The 14,233-nt window shown below is 35.4% G+C and overlaps 2 protein-coding genes and 1 long non-coding RNA gene across 3 annotated transcripts; all 3 read right to left on the bottom strand.

The window, feature by feature from the left end:
• Positions 1 to 452: 452 nt before the first annotated feature.
• On the bottom strand, positions 453 to 7,634 carry LOC113500108 (hemicentin-2-like). The gene is made up of 18 exons (XM_026880779.1): positions 7,377 to 7,634; positions 6,775 to 6,940; positions 6,231 to 6,509; positions 6,078 to 6,147; positions 5,815 to 6,008; positions 5,587 to 5,727; positions 5,008 to 5,139; positions 4,729 to 4,798; positions 4,398 to 4,627; positions 3,995 to 4,132; positions 3,360 to 3,491; positions 3,104 to 3,213; positions 2,771 to 3,013; positions 2,549 to 2,690; positions 1,704 to 2,359; positions 1,442 to 1,570; positions 882 to 1,080; positions 453 to 536 (listed from the first exon to the last, which is right to left on the bottom strand). The coding sequence occupies exons 1-18, from the start codon at positions 7,518 to 7,520 to the stop codon at positions 532 to 534; spliced, it is 3,180 nt and encodes a 1,059-aa protein (XP_026736580.1). The 5' UTR covers positions 7,521 to 7,634; the 3' UTR covers positions 453 to 531.
• Positions 7,635 to 7,656: 22 nt separating this feature from the next.
• On the bottom strand, positions 7,657 to 8,575 carry LOC113500106. The gene is made up of 3 exons (XR_003401167.1): positions 8,484 to 8,575; positions 7,999 to 8,192; positions 7,657 to 7,723 (listed from the first exon to the last, which is right to left on the bottom strand). It is a non-coding gene; the product is annotated as an uncharacterized LOC113500106 (long non-coding RNA).
• Positions 8,576 to 10,269: 1,694 nt separating this feature from the next.
• Positions 10,270 to 11,179, bottom strand: LOC113500203. Its single transcript, XM_026880912.1, has 2 exons — positions 10,939 to 11,179; positions 10,270 to 10,418 (listed from the first exon to the last, which is right to left on the bottom strand). The coding sequence occupies exons 1-2, from the start codon at positions 11,168 to 11,170 to the stop codon at positions 10,270 to 10,272; spliced, it is 381 nt and encodes a 126-aa protein (XP_026736713.1). The 5' UTR covers positions 11,171 to 11,179.
• Positions 11,180 to 14,233: the final 3,054 nt, after the last annotated feature.

Genomic DNA, 14,233 nt, shown 5'->3' with positions numbered 1-14,233 from the left:
CCTCTCTTCGAACTTCACATAACCCTAATATGTGCCACCTAATCTTCCCAAGTTCCACCTCGAGTTGCGCCAGATGCGAGTCAAGCCGTAGCGTGCGGCCGTTGTACGTCGCAAGAGTCAGATTTGTTTGGTGGCCTCTCGTAACCCGGAGATTCTTCGCACCCCCTGTCCCGCCGTAACCACGGTCGCCACCGTGACCGGGAATAGCGGGACTGCCGGGAACTAGGGGCCGTGGCTTTTGTGTGCTGCCCATAGAGGTATTTAGCCTACTGCTATCACGCTGGCCAGACGGGTTGATAGAGGGTTTTTTTTTCCGAGTTTTCCTTCTCTCGCACTGGTGTTCGGTGCATTTTGACTCCATTAGTCGACTTCTACGACACCCACTGGAAGAAGGGGTAGCGACATATGTATTCTTTAGCCGTCGCTACACGGCACGCCGTCGCTACACGGCACGGTATCATTATATTAAACTCTTAGTAGCAATATTGATTATCACATAATTTTGTGTTCTTCATTACTAGAAGGCGCCAATCACTCTGTAAACAAAATAATAATGATAAAGGAATTAGGTACTCAGCTTTCAATTTGTAGCCTAAGCAATTAGCGGTAAACAAAAAGTATACCTAGGATGACTTAAATTAAAAATGAAAACCTTGTTAGTATGTTTCCTAGAATAAGCAGTTTTGTATTGTACGTTACAAATGCTAGTTCTGAGTATGAGTGTCTTTGTGCACGTACTTTTTATATTCGTGAAACACCTCGCGACACAGTTTTTACTGGAGGAGTCCTCAAAAAAATCTTAGATACTTTTTGTCAAATTTAAATTTAATACCTATATAGTTAATTTAATATCTAGTTGCTAATAACCACGATATACTTGCCTCCAATACCATGTCCCTTTAGATTAAATACGGACAGGAATTCGTCTACGCTACAGCAATATGTAAATTTATCTTCAGGACGGAACCAAGGCTGGTCGTCTTCGTTGCAGATGTTCCTACATTTGATGTCCTTGTCTGTAGGTGACGGGTCATTCAAATGGACGATAGCTAGACTGTTGTCTTCATCGAATTTCAGCACCTGTGGATGAGATTCAGATGAGTACCCATAACAAGAAGAAGAATAGGTATTTGAAGTCGCTGTACATTTTTCTATTACTAAGGCTGGGACTGATTTCGTAGTTCGAGAATTCTATTTCTTCTCGCATTATTATTTTCTTTCAATTTAATAACTTGTTTGTTTAGAAATAATTCAACAAGTGACAGTGTGTCTTCTCCGACGACATATAAAATAGAGCACTCAATCTAGTAAGATGGAAAACGACCTCAACATTTATGTGAAGGATAAGGGTAGTTTAGACTGAAAAGATTTCTCAAACGGATTCTTGGTTGCGTTTTGTAATTTGGACTAAGCATTTATTTAAAAAAATGAGAATACATACCATCCACAAGTACCGTGGTATGAACACTCCGCCTTTTTCTTCCAAAGTGTGTGTACCCGACCATGCTACGAATTTACCGAAGCCTTGTATCTGGGTCGTCACCATATGATTTATGCCTTCCCAAGTTGTCTGAAATGTTAAGTTACATGAAATTTTGTTGTTTTTTTATGTCTTTGAGTCTCTATTCATTTATTTACGAAATTAACCGATAGTTTTGGGATAAGGGAAAGTGAAAGGAAGAGAAATTCTGAAAAAATCATACCATCTTATTTGTACAAGGACGCCATTGCAATATTGTATTTAATGGTTTGATGAACGTTGTGTCCCGTGCCAGACGTTCATTGTATATTCCATCATTGACTAGCAATGTTCTACTGTAGCAGCACGATGATGTCGAGTCCTTACAAGTTATTCCTTTGTCCAGCTTGTCTTCGGCAATAACAGGGTATTTATGCCAAATTGTTGATGTTCTTGGAGTATCGTAAGCCCCACTTAGAACTGCACGAGTGTAAAGTGGCACGTTTTTGTCATAGTCGTAACATACATCGTATGTCCCCAAGAAATCCTCTACTTCGTACCCTACTCGTATCATTTCAGAAGCTTCAGTTAGGCATTTAGATTTTTCGTTTATTATGTTAGGAGTGACATTATTCTTGCAATGCAGATCTGTTATTGTGTAATTTTTCCCATCAATTTCAAATATGTCTTGTTTCACACAAGTTGCTTGTACCAGGTTTTTATTGAATGTCTTTAGTTCATTTACTGTTTTTGCTTGACTAGGACAGAAAATCTTAATGCTTTCATGTGGCTTCGTTATATAATGATTATTTGGAGTTTTCCAAGATGGCCAAGTAAGGTCATTATTAAGAATCAATGGCATGTCTTCGCTGTATTTGAAATTCTTGTTAATGTAGCATTCTGAAAAAAATAATAATTTCAATGCATGATTTGTTGCAGCGGATGGAGTTCTGTGTTCTGTGTCAGTAATTGGGTAATATCTTCCTTAAGTGTGGTGAATAGTAATAATAATAAAATTAGTAGTGATTGACGAGCGACAAAAAGTTGATTAATTAACAAAACATGTTTTAAAAGATTGGATGTAGGTACCTGGTGACGCGACCTCAAAACTTCTCTGTATTGACCCATGGACATTGGAAACATTGCAGGAATACCGTCCCCATTTAAAATGGTCTTCCAATTGTTTCAAGTCTTGGTCACTTAACATTTTCCCGTTGAAATACCATGTTACCTAAAATGTGTTTAGGTAAATAAGATTAAAAATCCTGTTTTTTGTTTCAAGCCCTGTCTTAATATAGGCGTCATACTCACACTTGCCCATGGTTTTGCTTCACTATCACAGTTTGACAGCACATTTTTGACATCACCTCCCCAGTCGACGATTTGAAGATTTTCGTACTTAAATTTCGGTTCACGACCAACATCGACAACATAGGTATGTGTGTATGTATTGCCATGCTTATCACTTACGCGACACGTGTAGTTACCATCTTTGTCAACGGAGGCTTTTTCGAAATATACGAATGGTTCTTTTAATTTCAAATCAACGTCTTCCTGTAAATATCAACAATTTTTTTTTCCAATTTTATTGACTATAGGTGAAAAGAAACTCTAGAATACAAAATAATTATAAGTACAACTTACGACTAGCCACCTAACCGTCTGAGATTTGGAGTTATATCCGTCGCATTCAAGTTTTCTGTTTTCGCCTTCCTTTATGTACACTATATATTTATCACCATATCCAACATACTCTGAAACGAAAAAAACCAGTTTTAGATTATAGGCAAAACTATAATGTTTGTATAATCTCATGGGTGCCACAGTCATGTAATTATACATATATTAAGTTTTTGTGATGTTTACAGATTACGGGTTTATAAATATAGTTAAATCTCACCATCAATTTGTGCTTGGGAAACAGCAGTTACAGTTCCAAGATAATTTTTAGCTTCACAGGCGTATGTTTTACTGTCGGTTTGCATCGGACTAAATATAACTAGAGCTCCATCTTCAATGGCATACTTAGTGTCTGAAATAAAATTTATTGTGGTTGCGGAATAATCATTTCTGCGATTTGGCCTTTCTTCAGGTCATCGAATGATGTTACATAAATATGAAATAAGTTCCCGAAGAAATAAAACCACATCTAAATCGGTTTTCCCGTTAAGAGCTATGGTTCCAAAGACACTCAACTCTCAAATTTAAATCATTCCTCATGGAAAAAAGCTCATGACCTTCAAATGGCAGAAACGATTTTTACACAACATATCTAAAAGCGAAATCGGTAAACACATACTCATAAAACTTATTTTCTTCTCGTCTGAGGTTAAAAAATGGCCAGTCTGGTTTGGAAAAATATTGTTGAGCCATAATTATGTATAAGCAAATGTTGAGCACTAAACCCATTAGTTTGAAAGAAATAACGAAGAAAAGATTTAAAAAATCCAGGATTTTTTTAAGTCTTTTAAGTTATATAGATAGTGTAAAGGCTTGCTATCCCAGGTTATTACTAGTATTTGCTTTGTTACTTACCTGGTATTATAATAGTTCCGTCGACCTTCCAAGTTATGGTTGGCTTTGGATTACCAGTGGTATTACATGGAATCCTCAAGGCAAGATCGCCTTCAACACCGTTGTAAACTGCATTGCTTGAAATTATTGTAGGTGGAGCTACAAAAGAAAAAGAGATTTTTTTAGCCTAATAATTAGAAATACAGAGCAAAAGCTCAATTTCGTCCATGATTGCTATAACATGTTCATCAACCTGATCCCTTGCCACTGCGAAGCGGATATTGTTATTACTTCCATCATCTTACGATCTCTTTTAGCCATTCTACCGTTTTTCACCTGAGCCTCATTATGTAAATTAGACATGCTATTGTAAGTTTGTTGACTACAGAAGAATTTGGTTTCTAAACTGAACACATTAACTTACATTCCACAATCAGGGTAGTGACGTGTTCGTTAGCTCCTAATTCATTCGTTGCCACACATTTATATGATCCGGCGTGTTTATCTGTTATATTTAATATTTTTAGCACACTGACGCCTGCAAGTTGTGAGTCTATTTGAATTTCTATTGAGACTATGAGAGGGTCGTATTTTGTTGCAGAATCTGTCATGACTTGCCAAGTTATATTTGGTGTTGATATTCCGTTGACAATTCTGAAAGAAAATAATAATTTTAGAAGAATCTTTAAAATGTATTTGCTTTAATATCTTAATTATTTAGCAATAATTTCATGTCGACATAAAAATATACTTACTTGCACGCAATAGTGTCCGAAATTCCTAGTCTTACTTTTTTAGCAGCAACTCCAGATACTTTAGGAAATTCTAAAATTAAAGGAATCAGTTAAAACAATTCAATACTAACATTAATTATTCTATATCATTAGAGTTCAGACCTAAAGCTTGTTTACTTATTTGAAGTGGATAAAATAAGGAAGAATATTTACAAAAAACGAACTTGTTAATAATTCATTTAATACTGTAATAACAATAACTTATAATTTAATCATTATTTGTTTAATTGGTTCACTTACGAAGGATCATTGTTTTAAACGTTGCGCTCGTTGCACCCACTTCATTCTTCGCTTCACAAGTATAAGACCCAGTGTCTTCTACTATAATGTCTTTGATTATAAGCGTTCCTGCTTCTATTGAATACTTCGAATCTGGAAACATCACCTCATGTTTAAGATTATTCTTTGCAAGTTTTGTCAATCTAAATAAGTATTGTATTGTTTTAACAGACATAAGAACTAAAAGTATTCGTTCCTGGCTTTTAGGTAGTCGTTAAGAGGACCTTGAGGAATAAGCGAATGAATATGATGGCTACATGAAAAGCTTCTTGAAGGACAGTATGTCTTGGGCGTTTCATTTTTGTTACGATTAAAGGTCTGTATCGAGCGGGTGCTACTATTATTAATGCTACTAGCCTAAGTTTCACATGGCTAGCGCATAGCCAAGGTTCTTTGCTGTAATGTAAGGCTTTTCCTCGATGAAGGAAGGATGAACCTAAGTATTTGTTTTGCCTCTCGCATAGGAAAGAAATTCAAAAATTCAGGCTCACAATTGCCCGGATTTGCCTAGCGATGTGTATTTTGGTTTTCATTTCTTACTTGGAGTTATAGTTGCACCATTTCTCTTCCAAATGATAGCCGGCTTGGGATTGCCGGTGGCATCACATGGCAATTTCAAAAGAGCAGTTCCTTCATTGCTTTTGTAAACTGCTGTATGTACTGTGGTTATTTTTGGTGGGTCTGTTGAGCAATCAAAAATAAAATTTATATCGTTTATTTAAAATTTTCTATTTACAAACGAAATTCGATGTATTGTATTTATTTTACCTTGAACAATAAGTGTGGTCACGTGTGAATCACTACCGATGTCGTTGACTGCTACGCACTTGTAGTTTCCTGCATGTTTCTCTTCTACTCTCGGAATATGAAACTCACTATTAGTGCCCGACAAATTCACTAAGTTTTTAGCAGTTAATCCCTTAAATTTCCAAGAAATTTTTGGTTTTGGTAATCCTTTGACACTGAAAATTGAATTGATTAATAGAAAGCTCGTTCAGTATGCTGTTTTCTACAATTCTATTCAAACTTACCTGCAGTTGATAACAGCAGCAGAACCTTTTGTAGCTTTCTTACTATTTTCTCCCGAAACTTCTGGAGCCACTAAAGTGAGAAAATCATTGATTAATTTAAAGCTATACAGTTTTGTGTTATTGTTTACCAGATTTTATTTTAATACTACATACCAACACCATCTGCTGTTACTCTAGTGCTGAAAGTCTTCTGAACATCTCCGTGATTCTGTAAAGTTGCTTTGCAAGTATACTTTCCGACCAAACTCAAATTCATTTTCATAATTTTTAGTTGTTTGCTGTCAGTAGAGATCTGGTATGCATCAGATGAGGAGATTTCTCTGTCTACTCGAGTGATTTCGTCTGCGTAGTACCATCGGATATTCATCCGGTGTTTTGATCTTATGTCACATGTAATGATGCCTTCAGAACCGTAAAATACTCCAGTTGTACCTGAACATTAACATATCATAACAAGGTTATTGATTCAATAGGCTTAGATCTTAAAACAAAACTTTTGCCATCATGAAAACGACACATAGGGCTGTAAGCGTTTATAACACAGGTTAATTATGTAACAGTTAAATTTTTCCATCATTTCATAAACTTTGTTTAAACTGAAGTGGTGTCCATCATTTCAAGAGTATGTATCTATATACTTTTTTAGAAAATGCATCAGTTTCCACATCCATAGCAATAATATCACTTTTAAATTTACCTTTGGGCACTGACTTTACTTCAAAAGGATCTTTAACAGCGACATCAATTATTGTTGCATCACTTCCAATGCTGTTTTTGGCATAGCATTTATATTTGTCAGCTTTCATCACGTGAGAAATTGTTACGTAACTAATGTAGTCGTAAGGTACTTGCAGGATCGAACTCTGGAATGGAAAATAATTATATTATACACAAAACTGGGAACAATTATCCATTAAAAAAATAGGAATGAATGGAGGGTTTACAGGGCCCCAATTCTGCTATTTACAACGGCCGATGAATGAATGAAATTTGGCTTAAAATGACAATTTTCGTATTCTATTAAGCATTTTTCTTCACAATAATTGGAAATTCAGTGCAGTACAGTATACTCAAGGTCAATACAATTAACTTTCAGTTATTGTATTGGCAAAATGCTTAAGAGAATTTCAATCAATCAATCAAATTTAATCCAATTGCCATTCATTCATCAGGCATTGTAAAATAGCAAAATCGGGGCCCTGACATGGTGAATAGGTAGCATAAATTAAATAAATTTAAATGCGATTGATAAGATACATAAATTGACTGCCACCAGTGACGGCTTTATATTCTACTCACCACAGATTTAACTACAGTTCCCTCGGCGTTCATCCAAGTAATTGTGGGTTTTGGGTAGCCGGATACCTTGCAAGTTAATTTCACTGTACCATCATATTCTACTTCTGTCTTTTGACCTTCTTCTATTTTAGTAACTGGCTTCATAGTGTCTATCTCTACTGATTTAAAAAATAAAAGATAAGATACTAGATACAAAGAACTGGTTGTATGTGCATGTAAATGACGTAAATGTGTACGTGGCAATTAAAATATGCTTAAACTTACCTTTAATCGGTTTTTTGAGGTGTGATGGGAATTTTTGACATCCTTCTGATAGTCTTACCTGTAGAAATTACGATTCCCTCCACCTACAATAACAGGTGTTTAGTACAGTACTTTAAACTTAATGAGGTATGTTGCCTGCACGCAGACATTGTCTGCTTTAGGCAAATGTTTAAAGAGGTCTAGCCTCCAGTCAAATAAAGACAGAGAGTAAAAAGTATCCTAAAATGTGAACTGAATAATTAAGGTCTTCACTTGCTACAAAACAACCACCAAAAGGGCTGTTGGTTGTGGGATCTTTGATATTTCATTGATATTATTGTAATAGATTAGCTATTGTAGGATATTAATTTTTACTTACTAAAATTTGAAATTTTTCCGAAGGCTCTACGAGCGGCTGTGTTATGTAAAAATCTTTGGAAATTTCTGTCAGAGGTAGTGTTCGTATTATTTTTTCGTAGACTCCGCTGGAACTTTTTTTCAAAATATGAGCTGATGTTATATTTACTAAGTGTTTTGGATCGTTAATTGATATTGAAAGGTAGACGTTCGTATCTGAAAATTCAATATTTTAAATTTTGTTTCTAGCCTCTAAAATATTGTTTATTTTTGTGTAAGTGCGGCAAATTTGAGTCACTGTCGTTGATAAAAGCAATCCGGCTAGTCACCGAGAGAAGCATCTTTCTGCTGACTCTTGCCCTTGAATTCACTTTTCGAAAGTACCGTAGTAAATAAAGAAGAGTAGCTTAAGGAACGTTAGGGCTTTGTTTTACAAATACAAATATCGTAAAGGTCAACCTGATACTATTGACAATAATAATAGTAAGTAATAATAGCTACACTTACTTGCGATTGGCTGTGGCGTAGTATCGGCCAGTGACTTTGGTACTAACTCAGAGAAACCATGGCTAAAGAGAAAGTCGGTTCTGCCGACTATATTACTGATGTAGAAAAGGCACCCCACACAGTCGCTATGAAATTACCGGCAGCGGTATTTTTAGTAACTTTGACTACCTGTAACATTTCGATATATAAGTTTGCACTTGGCAAAGGTTGGACATGTAGTGACATGATTTTTTTCTTAAATGAAAAGTTTCCCCGGCTCACGATTTAGGATCCCTGTGCCGCGGGGTAGGTTTGTAAACCACCCAGACCCAGAACAAGCATTCGCGGATCACACGAATGATCGTCCGACGTGGGAATCGAAATCGCGACATGTCTCACAGATCGCAGTAGGCTTGGCGTCGATACCTCACAGCTAATCCTGGATATATTATATATAAAAGTGTAAATAAAATAACTTACAATTCCATAGTAATTCCTCATGATGTCTTGTTGAATTGCTGGTGCACCCCATATTGTAAGTGAGACGTCATAGCCAGATACATACACAATAGCGTATTCCGTATGGTCGTCAATAGTAAACTAAAAAAATGAGATAAATCTCAAATGTGCCAAATAAGAACGAAAAATTCAGTTAAAGTTTTATAAAATATTGGGCTTCCAAATTTCAATGCGCTTGTGCTGCGAGCTGTTACTACAGTCAGATAGTGCCATGCACTTTCATATGAGAATATTAAGAACATTTTTAGGGGTTTTTAAATCAGCTGTTCTTTGGTTTCCTTGGTGCAAATTTTTAGATTTTAATTAAATTGGAAATTTTGATGAAAGTTGATCTTAAAAGGTGACTTTAATGTGATGTGTTTACTTACTGGAATGTTAGTAGAAACTGAGGGTGGGACTGTCGTGGTGACCATCACAGTCTGGTTGCCGTTTATTGTTTCTTCAATTGTCTTGATCACCTTTAACATAATTTTTGATGTTATACGTTGAAATAATATGTAAAGTCTACTACGGATACAAGTGTGAAGTGGGTATTTCAGACGATAAGTGAGTAAGAGCTTGTTACAGGATAATTACTTTAGGAGAAGATGAAAACCTGAAAAGCCTATTCCGACATATCATACATCTACTAACAAGTAGTTTTACGTTACGGTTGTCGAGGAGTCGTAGAATTAGCGAACTTCTTTAGTCAACTACAATTCTTCGATAGCACTAAAATATTTAAACGCTTCTCAGACATCATTCGTCCTAAAGGCTCCGAATATTAACTGTCGTTGAGACAAACCTTATAATAATAACGAAATATATTACCGGATTAAGTGAGTTTGATCCAACGTGAAAAGCAAGTCCGGAACAAGCCGCTGCTATGTCATAGAAGACTTTAAATCCATTCTTAGGATACCGATGACAGTAACCCGTTAAAATGAAATTAACCTGAAAAATACAATTATGTAGGTTAAGGATTTGATGAAATATGATAGCTGTTAATTCTTTATGTTGTGCTATTTAAAAAAGTTCTGATAAAAGGTTATAAAATGAGATAGGTCCAATTTAACAACGTTAACATGATTGTAGTAGTCTGAATCTTAGTTTGTATATTAATCAAGAATGTATAATAAGCAAAAGTACATTCTTTATGGGCATCCACGTAATCTGAAATCTGAACCAGAGCAAAAAAAATGCTGGTTTCAAATTTACCTGACTTTGTTTCCGTTGGCACATTTCCATAACTTGTCTTGCTAAAGGATAATCTTTAGCCGAGGCATTAGTGAATACGTAAATGTAAGAGTCAGAGTGACTCGTCTGTAAAGCAAGCAGAGTTCCTTCCATGGATGGTTTCTGGACAATCATTGGGTATGATGTCGTCGTGGGGTTGCAGAGCGTCTAGTGCTTGCTGGAATCTATCGCGATCTTTGGTGTTTTCTCTCACTACAGGATCTATAAACAAAACAAGTACTGTTAGAAACAGAAATGCCTTGACTATTTTAATTTTTGAATGATTGTGGAAGTCTAAAAAATAGTTGTTATTTTCCATTATTAAAAGATTTCCAATTATATTATAATTTACATTTCTCAACTTCACATTTTACCTTCTTTTTTTATACGAAAGCTTCGCCTCCTTACCAGTTCAAATTATACATTTTCCATTCACTAATTATCTATCCGAGCTCATTTTTTTTTTAATAAACTGGTAATAAGTTTTCGAACATGTGAAAAGCTGTTCAAATTTTTTTTTCTACCTTACCAGTTTAGTTCTAGAGTCACTTAATAAAAGTCCTGTTATTTTGGACTTATTCATTGCCAATGATTTGAAAGCATAGCATGTTCTTTCGGATAAATATGATAAAAATGAGATAACTTATGATTGGAGTTTGTGATTGATTTTGTTAGATGTTGTGCAAAGCACCATTGCTTTGCATTTTTTGGTATTTTTAAATATAATAAATCGGATACTTACTTGGATCGTTAATTGACACGAGGACCATATTATCAATGACACTAGACTTTTCATTAAACACTATATCTAAAATCCTATTAGCACTGCTTTTAACTTCGTCGATGTCATCTCCCATTGAGCTTGTGTCGTCAATAGCGAAGGTTAAACTGCTGTTGCCCATGCATGACGCCTTGAAGACATATGCGAATATCAAGAGTATCGCGAAGGGATACTTTTGGACCCTCATTTTCATGTGGTTAACTGAATGCAAGGAGAAATAGCACCATCCGTGTGATATTCCCAGGCCTGACTAAAGTAAATTCATATATTTTCCTCGAATTTATACTAATTATACCAGTCATCCGTTGTCAGCGTAGATTGCCGCATTTTCTATTTAGTATTATTTTTGTAACTTGATTTTATATACCAGCCTTAAATCATTAGGTATACCTTGTTCATATGTATGTTTAGTTTAGAATCAAACGGAAAGATTGCGTGCTGTTGTATAACTTACTACTCACAGCCTGCTAAAAAGTGATCAGGGCGTTGCTTATTATTTACAGTAATTTATTGATGGACGAGGTCCATTGTACTAGAAGATTCAAGACTGGAGAAGGATTCCACCTCTTCAAGGAATGCTTTGGTTCATCGAGAGAAGATTAGATCTTGGTTGAAGAGAAGGTTGATTACAACCTCCTGTCATATCGAATGTTTTGTGATGATCGGAGTCTCAAAGCTCTGCAGCCTTTGGTTTCTGATCCTGACACATACCTGCAACTTAAAGTCTTTAGATTTATGATACGCAAATTCGAATCTCCCAATTATAATTTTTGTCATGCTATACAATGAAGATGAGTACCTATCATATTCTGTCGGAGCGTGCTCATGTTTGGATCCATTGACATCAAGCTTTTGCCAACAGTTTTAATGCAGGCTTCTAAAAGAGAATTTTAGCCTCACTTTTATCTGAAAATGATTCGAGAGAATAATAATGAGGTTAAAGTTATTCTTAGTGCTTTTTGTTTATCTGTTGACGCATGTAGGTCCTGTGTGACTCGTATATTTATAGTCACAAAGAGATATTTATGCTTTACAATAGCAAAATGTATAGAAAAACAATAGCACAATGCATGGATGGATTCAGTGCATGGAAGGAAACTGTATAAATATTTAGAGTTATGTGCGTCATGAAAACCATTTTTATGTTGTGATCGAAACCTCATCTCTGGCATTAGTATCGTTATTAAATGATGCAACGCGGTGGACTCGCGACCCCGCCGCGTCAGCTCATGATTAGTATGGTACAAAATCTCTATAAACAAAAGATAATTGCTATAAAATGTATGTCATTGATTTATTTGCAATATGAATAGTTTGTTAAATATAACTTTTGTCCTGTAATAGATATACAACGTAGGTACCTATACATATACATAAATATTAAATGTAAGAATATTATTAATAAGTATAATTTAATATTTATTAAGTCCAATGTTAGGGCTCAGGCTTTATTTAACTTTATTTATGTATCATTGATGGTCTCATCCGCACTTTGAGATCATCAAGTTCTCTTATCATTTTACCATGTTGGCTCATGACTAATTTTTAATTTATAAAAATCTCATAGTTAAGCAGCTGGTTGCAGTAGGGCGGCATTACGTAACTAGTCGATGTAATCTTATAAATCCATCGCAGTCCACGGTTGGACATAGATCTCTCCTGAGGCACGCCACTGAGCTCGATCTTCAGCTCTCCTCTTCATATCCTTTAATTAACACAATATTAATCCTTTTCAGTATTTAAAAAAATAAACGTTCACGCATTCTATTTTTACATTCATAACATAGCGTAATGATAGACATCAAAGTTCATGTGATGAAGAAGAGATTAGTCCTGATTATTGAGCTGTTTTTTAGTTTGACAAAAAGGGGAGTCCTTATCCCCACCCATACCCACTTCCTCGGGGGGAAAGCGGCTAGTGTCAGACCCTTACTGACTAACTCTGAAGCGTCATGCAATTTCTCAACGCATTCGGCCGGTGTAGACAATCCATAGAAATTCATCATGCACTCTTCAACGCTACTTGAACTTTCTGAGTAAAGATTTTAGACTCACGGATGACAAATTAATTAATTAATATTTTCTGACGTATTGCGTTGTTGGAATACCAACTTACATATCAAATTGATGACAATTTGAATATTGTTTGGTCAATTGACAAATTGGACTTCGAACCGCTATTCACCATACACTTTGTTTTTATTCTATTTTATTATTGGAGTGATGAGGCTCCTTTTTCCGCACGAGGCTTTAAGTCGGCCCATTGTGCGTCGGTCACGTGTCACTCCAAGTCTGCAGTTGGAGTGATTTAATGGTACTACTATAAGATTATATTTGATTTGTTAGAAATTAAAAGGGTGATCCCGAATCTGGTCATTTGTTATCTGTCTATAGTTTTTACAAGCACATTCAAATAGCCATGTGTTCAGTATCGTTCTATTCTAAGTTAGTCGACCTAAGTGTATAGATAAGTTGATTATAAGTTGTAATTGCATAAAAAATCGTAAAAAGGAAATTGAAATGTCAATCATGGTATATCTTTATATATATAATTCTTCTGTGAGCGTGTATGTCACTGAACTTCTCTCAAACGACTGGACCGATTTTGATGAAATTTTTGGTGTGTGTTCAAGGGGATCTGGGTATAGTTTAGATTCACAATTTTGTCCGCTGGACAATGTTTTTTTAATTAAATATTAATTTATTAGTAGTTGTGGATTCTGGAATGTTTTACATTGGATCCGACAGACGGTGTCAAAGTCAATTCACAGTCAAAGTTGCAGTGTCAAATTTTAAATAATATTAGAATTTTAATTTTTAGTCTGTCCGGACAGTTAGCGCTGCAATCAAATTAAAAAAAAGTTTTGTTATCATTGTGTTATTTGTAGACCATGTGCTTTATCAAATATTAAATTAAAAGGTACTGGAGTGTTTTGAGAAGAGTTTTGAAGTGTGCCTAAAAGCCCGCTGAGTTTAGCTCAGCTGACAATATATGTAAAAATAATAATTTTCTGTAGCAGAAGAATATGAATAGTTCATCAGAGTGATAGCATAAGAGCAAGTAATAATAATAGTACATGAGGCCAGAAGAAGTCACAGTAGCAGCTGAAATGACTATGTGAAGGTGGTTTCGATCTTGCAAAAATGAAGCGATCGGCATAAGCAACTAATTTATTCTGGTATTTTTGTCCTGCAATGCTATTATCGACTCGAAGCGATACGAAGTTCGCAGGAAAGCTAGTAGGTATATAAAATG

Source organism: Trichoplusia ni, chromosome 13 (genome assembly GCF_003590095.1).
Source record: "Trichoplusia ni isolate ovarian cell line Hi5 chromosome 13, tn1, whole genome shotgun sequence".
NCBI classification, from domain to species: domain Eukaryota; kingdom Metazoa; phylum Arthropoda; class Insecta; order Lepidoptera; family Noctuidae; genus Trichoplusia; species Trichoplusia ni.
This window is presented reverse-complemented; position numbering and strand designations above follow the sequence as displayed.